Here is a 17,352-nt window from a genome sequence, read left to right on the forward strand (position 1 = left end):
TCACCGACAAATATTTCGTACGGTTCGAACTGTATGCGAGCGTCGATCGTATAAAAAAAATGCACGACCACGAGAAGTTAATTGAAGAAAAAAATTGATTTAAAAAATTTACCGAATAAAACTCATCAAATATATTTTTACTTCTGTTATTTATTCGAGAATAGATAATGTCTGTCTCTTCGACTGACTCAATCTCCAAATTCGAAATTCAAGTATATAGAAAAAACAATTTACTTCGCGTTATATTTATTTTAATAACATTCCGCGATTAATGAAAATTTATAATATGAATGAAATTAAACAATAGTTTCTTGAAAAATTTTCTTAAAACTGATCGCGAAGACCGACCGCGAAAACACGAAGATGCGTGTAACGATGCATGTATTCATGCGAGACGCATCTTGAAAGTATATCGCGAGATACACATGACAGAATAAATGACGTGAGATCCAGAGAAAAGAAACTTTCCGTACGACAGATAGACCGACAATTGAATATTCTAGTATCTAGTTAATCAAAAATCTCAAATAATGCTATAAAAATGATATAAAGCTTCAGCGTTCTCGACAAAATGTTAGAATCTCACGTCATAGTATTTTATTTTACATACATGTATAAATTTGCTACTGAAAAATGGATAGATTAGGTTACAAGAGATTAGCTTGACGAGTACATATCAATAATATCCGTCATATTTCGCGTGAAAATATATGACGTGCTGCAACCGAGCAGCCAAGCCTACACAATCAAAATCGCGATCACTCCCCTTCGACAAATGAAATATGTTAAAGTAAACATGAAATTTATATTATAATCTATCCACTTTTTGGTAACGAATCTCCAGAATATATCAGTCTATCATCTACATTCTACGATCTGCGAGATTCATTACCTCAATAAAGAAACTACTCACTTACCGACCCGATGCGCAGCAGCGGAGTTGGCTACGCCGATTCTGTAACACAAATATAGAACTCGTTAAAGCAGCGTTCAATGTGAAAACTAATATTGTAAAATATATTTGCAAAATATAGTTGTCGCATAAGTAATTCTTATGCGTGTCAAACTTTATTCGATTAAATGTTTAAACGATTAACTGGGGAAAAAGATTACTTTTACACAAAATGAAAAATAACATTTACCGTAAAGTTGCTCCGCTGGCGCCCGATGCCCTCTCCGGGCCTCCTCCTCCACTCAGGTTGTCTTCAGACTCCTCCATTTTGCACTGACACAACACGACACTCGCGAAAGAGAAGCACTAGTTACTCAACTAACGCAGGACACGGCACTCCCGACAGCACGTTAATCGACGCGGACATCACTGCAACGAGAACGAGAGATAATTACGCGCGGAAATACGAGGCCAAATCTGGCGAGACGGCGTCGCGCGAAACGACGGCAACGTTTTGGCGGGCAGGACTCGCGGAGATACGCGAGATTAACTCGACTCTCGCCGCGCATCACGCGTGGAAAACACTGATATTACTGCACGCGCGAGAAGACGCGAATGAAATTTAGAAAACTCGGTGTACTCGCGGCGCCCGAGGAAACGCCGGCGCTGTAGCGACGCCGACCGCGCGTCAGATTTCGGCCGGAATGTTCCAGACCTACGCGTCTCGCAGGATCACCGACGCGCGAGGGTCGAGTCTGCGTCACGTTAAATTGGACAATGATGAACTCTGTGATTGTGCGTACCGTGAAACACGATGACCATCGCACGAGACCGATTCACTGCGTGCCCACGGCGCTCCTCGAATGGATCAACATGGTGCCGTTCCCGGCGGCCACTGCGCGGCGCTACTCCGGCGGTACTACGCGGGTCACGTCGCCGAGAAACGAGAACGACGTCCCGCGGCGTCTGCGAAATCGATCGGCTCGATCGCGCGGTTGTAGCGTCACTTAATTACGCGGAAAATATCGCGCACATCGCCCCGTGGCGTACGTCCCGGCGGCTCGAACGAAACTGCGAAGCGCGAACGTCCTCTGACCGTGCGGCGGTCGCCGGCGGCGCGGCGGCTCGACATAAACAATTGCCGAGCGGTGCGCGGGTTTGAAAAACATAAAAACAACTTTTAGGAATAATAGATTGTTTTCGACCGAGGTTTTTACGGCGCTACGTCATTTCTTGGAATCCGTGCGCCGTTTTCGGCAGAGGTGTTTACGGCGTCGTACGCAGGATCATTCACGCGGCGACGGTCGAACTGATCGGTTATGCCCGCGTCGCTTCGCATATTGTATTAGTCTTTCGTGATTCGCGTTCGCGACAAGTGCGGGAAGAAACCGCGATCGCTCTCTGTGAATAATTAATGATCGATATCATCGTGCGATCGTTGAGTTCCCGCGATTTGTGTCAGTGATTTGTGCGAATATCGGTGCGACGATATAATGGAACAATTCGTAGTGGCGATCGGACTCAGTGAGAATCGGACACAGTGAAAACCGAAGAAGTGGCATTTGGATACAGTGACAGTGATAAGTGACTTTACAAACGAAAGAGTGAAGTGGCATTTGGATACAGTGACAAGTGACTTTACAAACGGAAGTGGGTAAGTTCGCGAGTGTGTCGGAGGACAGCTGAGACAACGACACCTAAGAGGAGGACACCTTAAGTGGAGGAGATTTGCAGGATCTATCCATTGCAGAATCAACGTAGATAAAACTCCGCCGTTGCGCATCGTAAGTAAATAAGTAAAAAGTTTTCAACTTCTCTCGTGGTCATGCATTTTTCGATACGATTGACGTTCGATTGTAGTTCGAATCCTATCGAAATATCTGTCGGTGACACAAATTAATAGACAGATCGCCAAAGGCCCGGGTGAAAACGAGACACCACTACACACTTTGCCCCTTACCGACAGCGTTGCCCCTATAATAGGAGCGAGTCTGTACTAAATATATCCGATTTTATCGACAAATTTGGCCTTTTGGTGCGAGTCCAGACTAAATTTAGGCAATTCTGTCGATAAAAGCGGATATATTTAGTCGGGACTCGCACCAAAAGGCCAAATTTGTCGATAAAATTGGATATATTTAGTACAGACTCGCTTCTAGGGGCAACGCTGTCGGTGATAAACCGCGATTTGCCATCTACGCTCGTTTAGCCAACGAGACTGATATCTAGCGCGATTCATACATCCAAGAATCAAAGCGCTAGCGAACTTGAAATTTATTTCTCAAGTGCAACAATTACGGACGATAATTGCTTCTTTAAACGGTTCTTGTACATACTCGGATACATCTCGTATCAACGCAGTGAGTCTCTCGTCGCTTCGAGTATAATTTGTTGGCTGTTTCTAGCCCTGATGAAAATAAAAATTCGAGCGTGAATCGAACGTGAGGGAAGCGTGACACGAGCGTAAACGAAATGTGTAGGAAACGTAAGTTGGAGCAGCGAGGCGTAAAAGAATTAAGCGTTTGAGGTTTCTTTTACGCTTCGCTGTTCCAACTTGCGTTTCCTACACATTTCTAATTTGGTATTTCAAAAGCTGAATGGCCGCCCCGGAACTTCCTGCCGTGCCGATGGCGGCTCTGGCGACAGTCCCTTTCCGGTTTATCGCTGAACGTGTGGCACGATACAATGAAGGCGAAGGGAGAGGTGAACAATTTTTACGATTTTTGCACGAGAAACGAGCGAGTCGGCACCGACGGCTATTTTCTCGCGTTCCAGGCGTCGCGTATTCACGTAGGATTCGCGTAGAAACGTCGAGATAAACCTCCTTGCCGTGACACGCGGCGCGACATAACCTATAACTCTGCACGCCGACGCATGGTCGCGCGATTCACGCTAGATTCACGATGAATTGGAGTGAAACGGTCGTCTTTCTTGCCTCTTTCAGCTCAAGGAATTCGAGGTGATAGGGCGCAAGCTCCCCACCGAGAAGGAGAAGACCACGCCGTTGTACAAAATGAGGATATTCGCACCGGACGCTATCGTGGCCAAGTCCAGGTTCTGGTACTTCTTGCGCCAGTTGAAGAAGTTCAAGAAGTCCACCGGAGAAATTGTGTCTCTTAAGCAGGTACTCGTCAGCGCTGTCGCGCTTGCGTCTTGTTAAATCTGTACTTCCTTGGCCTCGGTACGTCGCCTCTTACAGTTGAAACGAAACGCGCAATTAAACGTCGAAATTCGCATTGGAAAAAAAGAAGGAGTAGCGAAAAGTACAAAAGGTTCAAAGAACGGAGAGGAGTTGGACCGCGAATCTTTTCCCTCGGCGCGATTTCGCGAACAGCGAGAGCCTCGACGAATGTCGAGTTCTTCGGACGAGATCTTCGGCGAGTTCGCGCCGGAGGGAAAGACTCGCGGTCCCGCCTCGAGAAGAAAAAGGGCAGACGCACTGGCTGTTCTCGGGTCCGTTCTTTCCGGCTGAACCGACTGGCTTGGACCAAGTTTCTGGCGTCGTGGACGCGGGCCCTGGCCCTCCCTCTCCAGCGTAGAGAAAAGGAGGCTCCAGATTAGTCGCAGCCGGTTCAGCCGAGTGAAGACGAGACCTCCCGTTGGTTCGCCGGGATACAACCCGATCCCTTTTCAGATCCCCGAGAAGACCCCGATGAAAATCAAGAACTTCGGGATCTGGCTGAGGTACGACTCCCGTTCCGGCACGCACAACATGTACAGGGAGTACAGGGACCTCTCGGTGAGCGGGGCGGTGACGCAGTGCTACAGAGACATGGGCGCCCGTCATCGCGCGCGCGCCCACTCCATACAGATAATCAAGGTGGAGGTGGTGAAGGCCATAAACTGCCGCAGGCCCCAGGTGAAGCAGTTCCACGACTCCAAGATCAAGTTCCCGCTGCCCAAGCGGATCCAGCACAGGAATCGCATGCCGCTGTTCAGCGTCCGCAAGCCGCGTACCTACTTCCTTTAAGCGACACCGTGTTTTTGTACGCTGTACCGTTCCGTTGGAAATAAAGGGACCTTCGGCATATTTGCGCGCGATCTCTCTCTCCTTTCCCCTCCCTCGCGCCCGAGAATCGCGCGAGGAGAGCTTCGTTCCGATCGTTCGGGAAGAGCTCGATTTCGAGGGAGTCCGTACGCGCGGTTGGCGGGTTTCTCTCTCACGTGCGGCGAATTTACGGAGGACGCGTGCCGCGAAACGGCAGACGAGCGTTGATAACACGTGGGATCACGTGTTTCGAGCTCGGAGCAGGATTCGTGCGCGCGTCCGGCAGTTTCAGGCTACACGCGTCTTCTGTTATGACTCAAAGCTAGGCGTATCGTCCACGTCACGCTCGCCTTGTCGCCTCTCGCGTAGACCCTGGGAAGTTTTCGGAGGTAGAGAAAACGCAACGTAAGTAACCGGCGGTCAATTCGCTCTCGGTGCTCTCGTTCGACTCGAGCGACAGCGCCGGGCGATCTTTCGCGAGGAATGTCGCTTCCCTCCCGTCGCGCGGCGTCAGCTGTTCGCGTACTCGCACGCGGCGTGCGTCAGCGCGACGGGAGGACGACGACGCCTCCCCTCGAGAGCACCCGCACGACCGAGCGTCTTGGATGTTGCAGCTACGTCGGCAGCTACAGCGGCACCGGTAACGTACGCGTCGACGCGTCACCGCGTAACGTGACGAGTGTGTTGACAGATAATGGGGCAATTCAACGCCACTGCCTCGGGCTCACGCGTGACGTTCGACGAGGAGGGCGACAACGGCCTGGTGCTCTGCGACAGGTACCTGCCGGTCGAGGTGCTGATAGAGATCCTCTGCCGCGCCGACTGCAAGACCCTGCTGAGCTGCCAGTTGGTCTGCAAACGCTGGAAGATGCTGATGAGACACGTCTGGCACAAGAAGACCGAGCGGACGCTGGCCCGGCCATTCCCGTGGAGCGACGACATGTCCTGGTCCGTGTTCTACCTGGCGTGCGCCAAGAAGCCGTACGAGAGGAACCTGCTGAGGAACCACTCGGGCGCGGACAGCTTGCGCCACTGGAAGTGTTTGCTCCGCGAAGGGCACGCCAATGACTGGGTGGTCGAGGAACCACCTGTCGGCGTGCCGGAGCTCCCGCCGGCCGAGCCGCTGTTCAAAGACAGACAGATCTGTTTCGCGACGTCCTTTGCGTGGTGCAACAAAGCGCAAACTGTAGTTCTGGCGAAAGAGGGAGTCCACCCGTATATCCTGGACACTTATCAACCACCTATAGTGGTAACGTCAAACTTTATGCGTGGGAAATTATTGTATACGGAATCGGTCAAGCTTGTATCGCCTTTAGACTCTTCGAGCGTTACTTTCGTCGGAGGTGCATCGAATGCGCTCGAAAATTTTACAGTGGACACCTGATAGCGGGTGCATCCTGTACACTAGGACTGCGTTCGGGCGCTTACGTCAACGCTACTTAGCGTCGTTCGGTCTTTCGTCGACGTATAACTAGCAACAAAGATAGAATAACGTTCTCAGCGCGTTTGTAGCGCTGATAGTGAGCTCCCGAATGCACCTTCAGCGTTGAAAGCGTCGTTCTATGTTGTTCATTATGCATTGAAGAAAGATAGAACGATGCCTTCGGCGCTAAGCAGCGCTGATAGTGAGCTCTCGAGCTCGAACGCAGCCTGGTCGCCTTCGCACATGGATTTGCGCACACATGGAAAATGTGTACGTGTTCTACGTGTGCCTAAATTCGTATGGGAAGGCATCAGTGATTTCTAGGCCGGTATTCAAAGTCAGATCTTACACTCGAGTCTTGAATTTATCTGAAGATGCTGTATGTAACATTTCATTGGCTACAGAGTATCTGAAGATGATCTTGAGACAGTCTTGAATATAAGATCCGACTATGAAGAACCGACTCTAGTGTATGTACACTAGAAATCACCGATGCCTTCTCTTATGAATGAAGGCACGTGTGGAACACATGTACACTTTTCACGTATGTATATGCAAAATTGTATAAATTTGTTGATATGTGCGCAAATTCACGTGGGAAGGCATCAGTGATTTCTAGGCCGGTATTCAAAGTCAGATCTTACACTCGAGTCTTGAATTTATCTGAAGATGCTGTATGTAACATTCCATTGGCTACGAAGTATCCAAAAATGATCTGAAGACGGTCTTGAATATAAGATCTGATTACGAATATCGGCCCTAGTGTACACGAAGAGTAATGAAATTTGGCAAAATGCACCTTAATTTTCAAATTAATTTGCCAACGAAATTGCTTAGAAAACCTAAAGGTGATATAATTCTGGCCGGTACTGTATGTACGTTCGCGGAGCACGCTATTAGCACGAAAAGCGTCTTCTATCTTCCTTCAGCATTTAATGAGCAACGAAGGTAGACTGACGCTTTTAGCGACAATAGCGACTCTGCGAACGCATCGAATGCCATGTGTTTCGTAGGTAAGCGAATGGTACAGCTGTCGATGGGACTGTCCAGCGGTATATCAGTTGGAAGTTAGATTATATAACAGTGACAACCTAGTGATGGATACGTTTGAATTTAACGATGTTCTAGAGGGAGAGAAGCAGAATCAATGGCTCAAGGTAAATATCAGTAAAATCGCCCACAGTTTTACACAGTAGAAACGTATAATTTATCTTGCACAGGTTTCGCATGTATTTGAAAACTATGGACCTGGTCTTGACACCATCTACTTCGAGCACCGTGGAAAGGACAGGGCGTTTTGGGCAGGGAATTACGGCAGTAAAATGGCTGGGGCATGCGTTTACGTGAAGATTCCTGGTCAGTAGAGTAGAGGAGCGAGACTACGGGCTCGATTTACAAGGGACTCTCTCTCTCTCTCTCTCTCTCTCTCTCTCTCTGCTTGTAAAAAATAAAAATATTTTATATAATAATCGTTCATTCTAGCGAAATGAAGAATATGTAAAATGTTGTATCTATAAAATTTTGTATAATATAAATAATACAGTACCTGTTTAATATTGTTATAATAAAATGTAACAAAAACTAATTCTGCGAGATTCACTTTTTACTATAAATAAAAAAATGAAGCTTGCTAAAAGCCCTTGATGTTCAGCGTTGCGTACATAATGAAAACTGACTTTTAGTAAGACACAAAATTCAAAGTATCGTGTCTTTTTTCAGCAGGTGGTACGTACACGGTCTATTACGAGTGTAACCGGAAAGCTATTTCGATTAGGTTTTGAGGCGCGGAGTCTTGGTGACACACATACAACTCCTTCGGGTGTGGACTTGTGTAGAGGCGTCCGATCACCCAGAAAGCTGTATTTTCCCACTCGAATAATACACCGTGTTCTTTAACGGCGATTAAACTTCTATCGATCACCGTTTTATCTATGTCTTGATTTAACATCTTAAATCTGACTGTGTTACGTAGCAGTCTGTGGATAACGTGTACACACTTGTTGAAGTTAACGAGAATCTTGTCCTTCGGTGTACCGTGAATAGGTACTGACGACAATAGAATCCCTTCTACCATGTCCAAATGAACGTAATGATACAAATAATTTTTATCCCCTGCAGTCAGCTTTTGCGGTATCAGGTATTCCGCTTGGTTTAATAAGTTCTCTCGTATGTTGGATATATCCATTGTGAGCACGTTACTGTCGCTCTACAAGGAAATATATTGGTAAATATACAGTGCCGACCAAAATTGTATCATTCTTTCGATGTTCTGAGCATAGCTAGTTTTAAAGTGCACGAATGAAAAATTCGAAAATCACGGTGTATTTTGTCGAATTTTATTATCCCTCATGTACAAGACGCGCCTATTATCAGGTGTCTATTATAAAATTTTTAGCACATTCGATGCACTTTGACGAAAGTTATACTCAAAAGGTCGAAAAGTGATACAATTGTGGCCGGTACTATATTAGTATTAACATAAATTGGTAGAGGAAAGACCTCTAATATGAGATAGCAGGCTTTCAACACCTAAATTCCATCACACATCTTTTTTCGCAACGATTACACCATCCAACAATAAATTTTCCACTAAACAAACCAAGCAATAAATTCACGGTGGAATCAACTGATGATGCCTATTAATTTAGCAGAAACTCCGCTATCTCGTATTAGAATCCTATCTCATGATAGAAGATTTTTCTCTATCAATTATCTGTGTTAGTTGCTCACCCTGAATTTTTCGTTGTAAATACTTGTGTCTAGATTGCTATGAGAGGGAGAGTTACCTTATATATATCTATATCTGAATCGCTGTCATCAGAATACCTCGATGCCGAATTGATCTTCTCTCTGGTTGCGCGTCTTCCAAGTATAGGCATTGCCTCGTCGCTCATTTCGCTAATACCACCTGTTCCTTGGCTGAGCGAATCTTCGGACGTTTGTAAGGAATATACTAAACATGAAAAATATATTTATAAAATAGAGCTCGTGCAAGAAATAAAATCATTGTTGTATGACGCGTTACATATATTGTCAAAATAACAAAGAAAATTCGGATATAAGAAATATCTTGGGGAAGTAGCTTCGCTGTTTCCGTTGCAACTTACCGGAGCCCGAGATCACGGGACTTTCTTCGGGACTACGTTTCTTCAAGATAGAAGGCAATTCTTGCGATTTTTTATTAATAGTCGGATTGACATTTTGCTTGGACGGCACAGTTTGCGCGTCGGACGATTTTATTAGACCAAATAGGTTCTCCGTTATACTGGATGACGGCTTCGCCGTTGTATGTTCCTCGTACGGTATCACTTCCGGTCTGGTATTCGACGCAATCCATTTTGAGGCCAGGACTGTGACTCCTATTTTTTGCACGTGCTTCAGCGTTTCCTGAGCTTCTTCCACGTAAAATACATCCGGGCCTATCGCGTCGTTGTACCTAATTACACGACGAAACTTCAATAGAAGATAACCCAGCCAGATCTGTCAGAACAGATTTCGTCAAATGCCCACTACAAATTTTGAAGGTAGAACGACTGCAGATTGCATACAGGAAATAATATATACGACATGTTGCCAGCATGCCAGCAGAAATACAACAAAATCTGCTCGCATAACTGGACCTGCTCGGTTTCTGCCCACAATCTGTTGACAGCGTATGTTTTTTACAGACTCTGTTGCCAAAACAAAAGCCAAATGCGGACACAGATAGCTATGGTTTTGGTGTAGGTCTCTGATGAATCTGCTAGCCAATCTGATGCCAATCTGCTAACATTTTGCTGACTGGGAACATTCGAATTGCGTATGAAAAATGATATACGCTCACTTTGCGGTGCACCCGCCGGATTCCAACAGCACCGCTAACAAATCGTGTCCGTATCCGACAACCAATAAAAACCATTTTCCATTAGGTATCAATAACTGGCCGCCGTCGTTGCTGTCAACGTTCCCGCGATTGCAAGACAACGGATAAATCTGTTTCCACAGAACCAGGCACTTCACTTGTTCCTGGCTCACCAGATTTAACAGACCGTTGTGTCTCAGAAAGGAATGTACATCGATCAGGTCTTCGTGAGGCAAATGAGATCCCAGAAGGTGGCACTTGTGATAAATGCAGCTCCCTAATATAGTGTATAATCTTTGACAATCCATAGGATCTTCGTTCTGTCAAACACGCGCGTCTATTAGATATAATAGATTTATACAGTGGAGAACGTGTAAGCACAATATCGACCATTTATAATTGCAGTTGAAATGAGTATCGACATACCCAGTCTCTGTAATCCATCGCTTCCATCTCGCTTAGCGCAGCATCTATCTGAATTTGCGCGTCCCTCGGTAACTGTATAAAATTTGCGACTGAAAAAGCGCTTCTAAACTTATAATTTTCCACACTCTCGATACTGTTTTGCGGCTTCGCCAAATTCCTTTTACTGTCAGCATCCTTGCAGGAATCTTTAATACTCGTTAATCTGTGCACGATTAGCGTGAAAAAGTGATCTAAAGAGGACTGGTTTTCCACCGAAGTAAAGCACTTTGTTAGCGATTGATAGGTAAATTCCAGCGTTCTGACGATATCCTCTGTAATCTTGACAATCTCCTGAGGGGAACAACTGCAAAGAAGCAATCGGTAAAGCTTATATATTTGAAATAACTGCTGCGTTCCTTCCAGAGACTGTATTGTAAAATTCACCATTTGCCAGGTAAAGCTATCAAAAGTAATTCATCGTCGCGGGATGTGTATGCAATATGCATTTCTTCTTCGCCTATTTGGATAGTCGAACTAGAAAATATACGTTATATGACACATGTATAGAAGAAAGTCCTCTATTATGAGATAGCAGGTTTTCAACACCTAAATTTAATCACAAATCTTCTTTCGCAACGATTACACGATCTAACAATCAATGTTCCGCTAAACAGATTTCGCTCCAAGGGCAATAAATTCATGGTGGAATCAACAGATGATGCCTATCAATTTAACAGAAACCCCGCTATCTCATCCTAGAGAAGCCTATCTCATGATAGGAGACTCCTCCTATTTTTATAAATATAATACAATATTAAGTACACATAAATATAATATACCTGAGTGGTTGCGGGCCCACTATACTGGGTAACAAGTGGTTGAGAGTTATAAAAGCCCCTCTTGCCGTGCACAGGGGTGAATGCGCGTTTTTAGTTTCGGATCGCGGAAATGTGTACAACACGCCCTGCAACTCTTGTCCCATTTCCGAAAGGTCCGCAGTCTTTAAATATATCACGCCCAACGGACAGTCCAACAGGGATTCCATAAAAGAAGCGCTGCTTTTTTTATTCACCAAATATTGGACCAACGTCGATTGCTAAAAACAAAATACGATCTGTACAATCCTATCTGATCGCCATTACCGTCATATTTGTACGAAAACTAATTACTTTCGGTTCATTTACTTTCGGTAGCTTCGCAGTGACGTCAACACCAGCCACCCTTTGCAACTCTAGTGTTACCTGTGGATGGGAAATTTTTACGTTAATTTTTTTCGAAAATTCAGTACAAATGTAAATATTACATACATAATTGCGCGACAGACTCGCAATAATTGATTGCAAGATTTATCAAGTAAAGCTTACACTTGACGGCGTGGTGATTTCGGATAGTATCCGATCTAAATTTTGGAAAGTAACGTCGTTCGAATTGACGCTCCGTAGCCAGTCCCCGATTTTTATATTTCTGTTCTTCATAGCTTCGCCGTCAGGTATAAATCCTGCCACCATAACTCTCACTTTGTCCGAGAACGCGCCCGGGGTGATGCCGAAGTATGCCTCGCACAGGGTTGCCCGTCGCCCCAGCTTGTGTCTTCTCTCGGGATCGATCCACAACGTGACTTCTCGAATTTCTCCCGCCTAATCATTACGGACAGTTACGTACGTCGTTATATAAATACAAGAGGCAGATTTTACATGACGTTCGCTCGTCGCATTAGATTGTTTTATCAGACTACAGCTACGTCTCACTCTTAGCTTGCGTGTTTTAAAAATCTTTTCAATTTTCCCCGAAACATTAGTTTGCCGTTGTTGCGTTGGAGGCTTCGTTCAATACCTGGAAATCTTGAAACTTGACTTCCTTGCCTCCATCTCCTTTCTCCTGAGCAGCTGCGTTAATCGCTGCGGCGCTGTTGTTGATCCTTTTGTTTCTCGTGCTCCAACGCTTGCTCTCCTTGCGTCTAATAAGACGGAACAATTTGCCAGCCCTCGTGCTACGACGACGCGTTAATTCAGGCTGGGGGCTCTCGCCGGTGTCCTCCGAAGTTGTGGGATTCTCGAGCAGACTTTCCTCCGCGGATTCTATGTAGAATACATCTCCGGTGGGCTCGATCTCCGACTCCCATTCAACGAGGGAACTGCATTTACATCAAATCGTGAAAAAAATATATTCTTTTCAAACGCGCCTGATTGAATTTACCTGCCGGTGTCGGAGTAATATGACCCTGTGCTGGAACCGCTGTCACTTGCCCACCAATCATGGTCATCTTCGTTGCAGATATCCGCGGAGTACGGTTGTTTGCATTTGGACTTCAATAAAGCACTCTTGCTCTCCGCCTCGCTCATGTCCCGGTGATAATGTTATTGTGTCAAAAATATCCTCAATATTCACAACATCCAGCTCTGCAAGCATTTTATAAATAACACCTGAACTTATGCAACATTGTAACGTTCAATGTAAAACAAGTACCATATTTTTCCGCACTGATATCCTGATTTCAGCAAGTCTATCAATTATTTCATTTGTTTTTATTCGTTTTATATATCTTGATTATGAGCAAGCTTGCTTAAGTAGACTCAAAGCTTTGCTACTACCCAGACGCACCTGTGTACTCCACCTGATGAATACAAGGCTTGCATGCTTGGGAAGAGAGAAAGAGTGGGGAGACGCCGAGCACCTCTTTACTCTAATATGTGTGAAAGGTATAGTAAGGTTCTCATATGTGTGCGAGACTGACAGTGCGAAGAAGCATCAGAGACGCGCGATTTAAAAATATATACAGATTGTATAAGTTTATTAAAAATTTCAAATGTAATAATAAAAATAGACAAATAGAGTTAAATCGGAATCATTAAGATACTAATCAAATAAGAACAGAGACCGCCAATTTGTAGGACCGAGCAAAGAATGCAGGTAGCACAGTAATTTAAAGTCTAAAACGGCAGGCAGGACAGGTGGAGGACGGTATGTAAAGTCACAGATTAGATTTTAAATTACTGTGCTACCTACATCTTACTCGGACCTCAAAATTGGCGCTCTTTGTTCTTATTTAATGAAAATAGACTTTTCTCAACTGACAATTAGCAAGATGGTCACGGAAAGATTATTGCAAAATGACGTGTGAAGACGCCTCGACTTACAAAAACTTTTTTTTTATTGCTCACATTTACAATTATTACCCTAGAAACGGCAGTTTCTTGTAAAACCTGAATTTTCGTGTAATAAAAGAGCCCACGGTACTAACGCAAGCTTGTTTTTTGTACTTCAAATTATTTTACAATAATGTATTCTCATATCTACTTTTTCCACGAGTCACGTATGCATCCCAAATACAACCTCGTGTTTCTTGATATAAAATACTTTTGTGTTTTTTTTTGTTTTACTTCTGTATAAAATAGATCAATCAATTGATTCGATACGTCCATATTTTTACGTTCGACAAATATCCGACGCAACGTCATCTATACTGTTTCTATTTATATTATATACCGAACGCATACAATCAGAAAAATAAATACTGAAATCGTTGCTAAGAAATATGCGTCGATTTTATCGAATCGATTGTTTAAGTCTGGACGCGACCGACTTTACGTCGTTGGATTCTTTCTTTTTGTGCGGGTCCATTTGGAAGCACTTCCACAGCCTTAGCGTTTCATCGGCACCGGCACTAAGTATCGTAGTTCCGTCCGGTGACATGGCTAGATGCAAAACGCGACTGGTGTGCCCGGTAAGTTCCGCGAGCTTCGTCATCATCGGATATTTCCAGATTGTCAGCTGATTTTGCGCGTATCCGTGTCCAGAAACGATCTCTTTGTAGTTTGTAGACCATAATAAAGCGCAGACCTGAGACTTGGTGTCTATCGTATTCAAACAGGTACCTGCGAAAAACCGAATGACGTTGCAATCTTAATTTTATCACCACTCTAATCGTTACACTCATCTCTCGTCACTACGTCAAACTTGGTTACACTTGATTATAATTCACAAATCGCCTCTCCGATAACTTGCCTGTGTTGCAATTCCAAAACCTAATGGACCGATCGGCGGTACCGCCACCACTCGCGAGCACGTTGTTCTGCCAAGGGCACCAGGCGAGCGCCTTTACGGCAGCTTGGTGGTGATTGAACGAGTGAAGAGGTTGCGTCTGAGAGTGCCTTTGTCCGGTGAGCGACGGCCAAATTTGCAGCATGTTGTCGTTGCCACCGCTCGCCAGATACTGCCCGTCGGGCGACCACTTCAGGCCGCACACTTCTTGAGCGTGCGCGTTTACGGTCGAGATCAAGTGATCTCGTTCCCTGACGTCGTGATGCACTATTTTACCAGCCCTTCGAAGCAACAACAGAATTTTATAATCTCAATTTTGTTTCACTTTTGGCTGCAATCTCAGTTTCTTTCCGTAAGTTGCAGTTCTAAATTCTTCATTAAACGTACGTAATCGCAAATGATTATTGGAGGAAAACAGGTTTTCAACACCCAAATTCAATCACAAATCCTTTTTCGCAACGATTACGCGATCTAACAATTAATTTTCCGCTAAACAGATTTCGCACCAAGGGCGATAAGTTCACGGTGGAATCAACAGATGATGCCTGTTGATTTAACAGAAACCCCGCTATCTTACATTAGAAGCCTATCTCAGAATAGAGGACTTCCCTCTATATTCATTAATCTAATAGCTACAAAACTCAAGCATCATTTTTTACAAACATCAATTAATGTCTTTTACAGACAACGGCAGCCGGAGAAATTAACTGTCCTGCGTATTCGGGCATACTACCTGCAGCCGCTCGACAGTACATGGGAATTCCAGGAGAGCGAACCGACTCTGGCGACATGGCCGTTCATAACGCGCATTCTCTTCATCTGACTGCAATCCCACAATTCTGTATTTCCTACTGTGGTACCGACAGCTAGGTACGGACCTTCTTGAATCCACGCGACGGAGCAGACATAATCGTTCGCCTCCAGCTCAAACAGTTGCTCTATAGTACCAGTTCCGGCGTTCCATAGATAAACGTTGGCGCCTAGCGCCACGGCCAGGATATTGTTGTTCGACCAGTCCACCAGGTTTAGATCTGTAAAAATCATATTTTCATTCACGCGTCCTCCCGCAGATAAGAGAACGCGAACGCAGGCCGCTTACAATAATCATCAATGATTTCGGGGGCGTCCAATATTCTGTCAGGGGCCTGCGGTATGTATCTCGTAGAAGCTCTAACGCTCGCCGGCGTTTTGGTTTGACTGTACAGGACCTTGAGAGGATTCTGGTATCCCTCCGGCGGCGCTGGTGCCTTAATCTGATAAGACAAAACCCTAGTATTGTTTATATCGCCACCGTGAAGATTCTCTCCTATGAGACGCTGCATCTCCCGTTTCATGGGACTTTTGTCGGCCTTGTCCTTGTCCTGATCGGCGTTCTGTTGCTGCAGAATCTGAAGCGGGGAAAAGAACGGTGTGTACACACACTGCAAAGCTGTGACGTACCGCGATATATCGCGAGGCCTCGTCGCAAAACAATTTACTCACCTTGAAGTGACTTATTTCAAAATTGGTCGTGGACCTCGACGGGATGAATCTGTCGCCGCCGTTGGGTGTCTTGGCTGGAGTAGTGGCTCGACCTGTTACGACCGGCTTGAAAAATTTTGTCTTTCGAGTGTTTGCACGTCAGCAACGTATTGGACTTACTTGGCGACTTCTTGATGGCTTTGGAGGGAGTCTTCTTGGTCTTGCAGTCGCCCTTCCTCGCCGGGCTCTTTCCCGACGTGCTGCTGGTGAAGGAGCAGCCCATAACTTTCTTCGACGAGTTCAAACTCTGATTAATGCTGAAACAACGCGAAGGGCGATTTGTGTTAGGCAATGCCGTCGTGTACGCGCGCGAACCCGACGAATACGCCCGACCTGTTTAGGATTCGCGTTAATTGATAGCGAATTCGGCAGCCTGCACTAGTGCGCACGATCTTATGTTTAAGGATCGTCTTAAATACTCTTTGAATTACTTCTTGGCCAGTAAAATGATTTGTTTAGCATTCGTAGCTAAATAATTTTTGAACATATACTTGAGTTGACCATGAATATAAGAGTAGACTCTGAACAAGCCTTGCGCTCGGTACGCACTAGTGCAAGCTGCCGAATTGGCTGTGAGCTACCAGCGAGTCGGATCAAGGTCCTCGACGAAATTGAAGCCGGTTACCTCGTATTCGACGACTCCATACACTTCTTTTGCCACCGCGGGACCGCGCCTTTGATAGTGTCGTCCATGCGGGTCAGATTATCTATCTCCTTCATGAATCTAAGGTGCGACATGACGAGCGGGCGTCACGTGTCCTCGGGGCGCAACCACCGGCCGTTGGAAGATTTCTGAAACACGCCGAGAATGAGAATCTGCGGATGATACGTGGTGCGCGCCGGCGAGGCGGTCGACGCGGTCGAACCGTCGCGACGAGACACGCGCCGAGAGATAACCAACGGCTGGAGCACCGACTCTGTCGAGCGAGCTTGGATTCTGTCTAGAATACGTGCGTCGATCCCAGGCGTAAATCGTTCCAGCACTCCGCGAGGCGAGAGCGTAGACGCCGAGGGGAGATTTAAAACGGACGTTAGCTTTTAAACCGCCACCAGTCGGTTCTTGTTTTGCCTGGCCAGGTGTCGCTGCGCGCCTTCGATTTGAAATTCAACCTGACGCCCCTGACGGGCGAACTCGCAATGGACGTTTGACGAAGCTCTCGTGCGATATGCGGCTTGAGATCGAGGCGCGCTATTGGAGAAGAAGATGTAGGTCTGCGGCTCGATGCTGCCATGTGATGGCA

The 17,352-nt window shown here is 45.7% G+C and overlaps 4 protein-coding genes across 7 annotated transcripts; 2 read left to right on the forward strand and 2 right to left on the reverse strand.

Annotated features, from left to right (window-relative positions):
- Positions 1-3,496: 3,496 nt before the first annotated feature.
- On the forward strand, positions 3,497-4,922 carry LOC105566973 (60S ribosomal protein L18a). Its single transcript, XM_012021439.1, has 3 exons — positions 3,497-3,595; positions 3,837-4,016; positions 4,527-4,922. The coding sequence occupies exons 1-3, from the start codon at positions 3,578-3,580 to the stop codon at positions 4,860-4,862; spliced, it is 534 nt and encodes a 177-aa protein (XP_011876829.1). The 5' UTR covers positions 3,497-3,577; the 3' UTR covers positions 4,863-4,922.
- Positions 4,923-5,030: 108 nt separating this feature from the next.
- On the forward strand, positions 5,031-7,939 carry LOC105566976 (F-box only protein 27-like). Of its 3 annotated transcripts, none has more exons than XM_012021443.1 (4): positions 5,031-5,285; positions 5,495-6,129; positions 7,317-7,460; positions 7,524-7,939. In XM_012021443.1, exons 2-4 carry the CDS (start codon positions 5,575-5,577, stop codon positions 7,665-7,667), a joined length of 843 nt encoding a protein of 280 aa, XP_011876833.1. In that variant the 5' UTR covers positions 5,031-5,285; positions 5,495-5,574; the 3' UTR covers positions 7,668-7,939. The 3 variants fall into 3 exon arrangements, with proteins under 3 accessions (XP_011876833.1, XP_011876834.1, XP_011876835.1); XM_012021444.1 differs by having other exon boundaries at positions 5,507-6,129; XM_012021445.1 differs by having other exon boundaries at positions 5,572-6,129.
- An 86-nt stretch (positions 7,940-8,025) lies between these two features.
- LOC105566975 (protein inturned) lies at positions 8,026-13,297 on the reverse strand. The gene is made up of 12 exons (XM_012021442.1): positions 13,016-13,297; positions 12,746-12,948; positions 12,383-12,683; positions 11,914-12,186; positions 11,719-11,790; positions 11,389-11,645; positions 10,994-11,083; positions 10,571-10,913; positions 10,127-10,464; positions 9,411-9,739; positions 9,090-9,256; positions 8,026-8,509 (listed from the first exon to the last, which is right to left on the reverse strand). The coding sequence occupies exons 2-12, from the start codon at positions 12,889-12,891 to the stop codon at positions 8,045-8,047; spliced, it is 2,781 nt and encodes a 926-aa protein (XP_011876832.1). The 5' UTR covers positions 12,892-12,948; positions 13,016-13,297; the 3' UTR covers positions 8,026-8,044.
- Positions 13,298-13,679: 382 nt separating this feature from the next.
- LOC105566974 (cell division cycle protein 20 homolog) lies at positions 13,680-17,315 on the reverse strand. Of its 2 annotated transcripts, none has more exons than XM_012021440.1 (8): positions 17,028-17,315; positions 16,737-16,903; positions 16,232-16,368; positions 16,073-16,164; positions 15,690-15,978; positions 15,324-15,621; positions 14,555-14,871; positions 13,680-14,424 (listed from the first exon to the last, which is right to left on the reverse strand). In XM_012021440.1, exons 2-8 carry the CDS (start codon positions 16,847-16,849, stop codon positions 14,096-14,098), a joined length of 1,575 nt encoding a protein of 524 aa, XP_011876830.1. In that variant the 5' UTR covers positions 16,850-16,903; positions 17,028-17,315; the 3' UTR covers positions 13,680-14,095. The 2 variants fall into 2 exon arrangements, with proteins under 2 accessions (XP_011876830.1, XP_011876831.1); XM_012021441.1 differs by having other exon boundaries at positions 17,024-17,315.
- Between the last annotated feature and the right edge of the window lie 37 nt (positions 17,316-17,352).

This window comes from Vollenhovia emeryi, unplaced genomic scaffold, assembly GCF_000949405.1.
Source record: "Vollenhovia emeryi isolate VEMERY1.0 unplaced genomic scaffold, V.emery_V1.0 DF939141.1, whole genome shotgun sequence".
Taxonomy (NCBI): Eukaryota; Metazoa; Arthropoda; class Insecta; order Hymenoptera; family Formicidae; genus Vollenhovia; species Vollenhovia emeryi.

Excerpts from the sequence above, each read along its gene's own strand:
- LOC105566973 (XM_012021439.1), top strand. Across the intron at positions 4,017-4,526 it reads AAATTGTGTCTCTTAAGCAG|ATCCCCGAGAAGACCCCGAT; the intron begins GTACTCGTCAGC and ends ATCCCTTTTCAG.
- LOC105566976 (XM_012021443.1), top strand. The coding sequence starts at position 5,575 with ATGGGGCAATTCAACGCCACTGCCTCGGGCTCACGCGTGACGTTCGAC. Across the intron at positions 6,130-7,316 it reads CTTATCAACCACCTATAGTG|GTAAGCGAATGGTACAGCTG; the intron begins GTAACGTCAAAC and ends TGTGTTTCGTAG. Across the intron at positions 7,461-7,523 it reads AGCAGAATCAATGGCTCAAG|GTTTCGCATGTATTTGAAAA; the intron begins GTAAATATCAGT and ends TATCTTGCACAG.
- LOC105566975 (XM_012021442.1), bottom strand. The coding sequence starts at position 12,891 with ATGAGCGAGGCGGAGAGCAAGAGTGCTTTATTGAAGTCCAAATGCAAA. Across the intron at positions 10,465-10,570 it reads CGATGGATTACAGAGACTGG|AACGAAGATCCTATGGATTG; the intron begins GTATGTCGATAC and ends CGTGTTTGACAG. Across the intron at positions 9,257-9,410 it reads TCCCGTGATCTCGGGCTCCG|TATATTCCTTACAAACGTCC; the intron begins GTAAGTTGCAAC and ends TTTCATGTTTAG.
- LOC105566974 (XM_012021440.1), bottom strand. The coding sequence starts at position 16,849 with ATGTCGCACCTTAGATTCATGAAGGAGATAGATAATCTGACCCGCATG. Across the intron at positions 16,165-16,231 it reads AGCCATCAAGAAGTCGCCAA|GTCGAGCCACTACTCCAGCC; the intron begins GTAAGTCCAATA and ends CGGTCGTAACAG. Across the intron at positions 15,622-15,689 it reads CGAAATCATTGATGATTATT|ATCTAAACCTGGTGGACTGG; the intron begins GTAAGCGGCCTG and ends TGATTTTTACAG.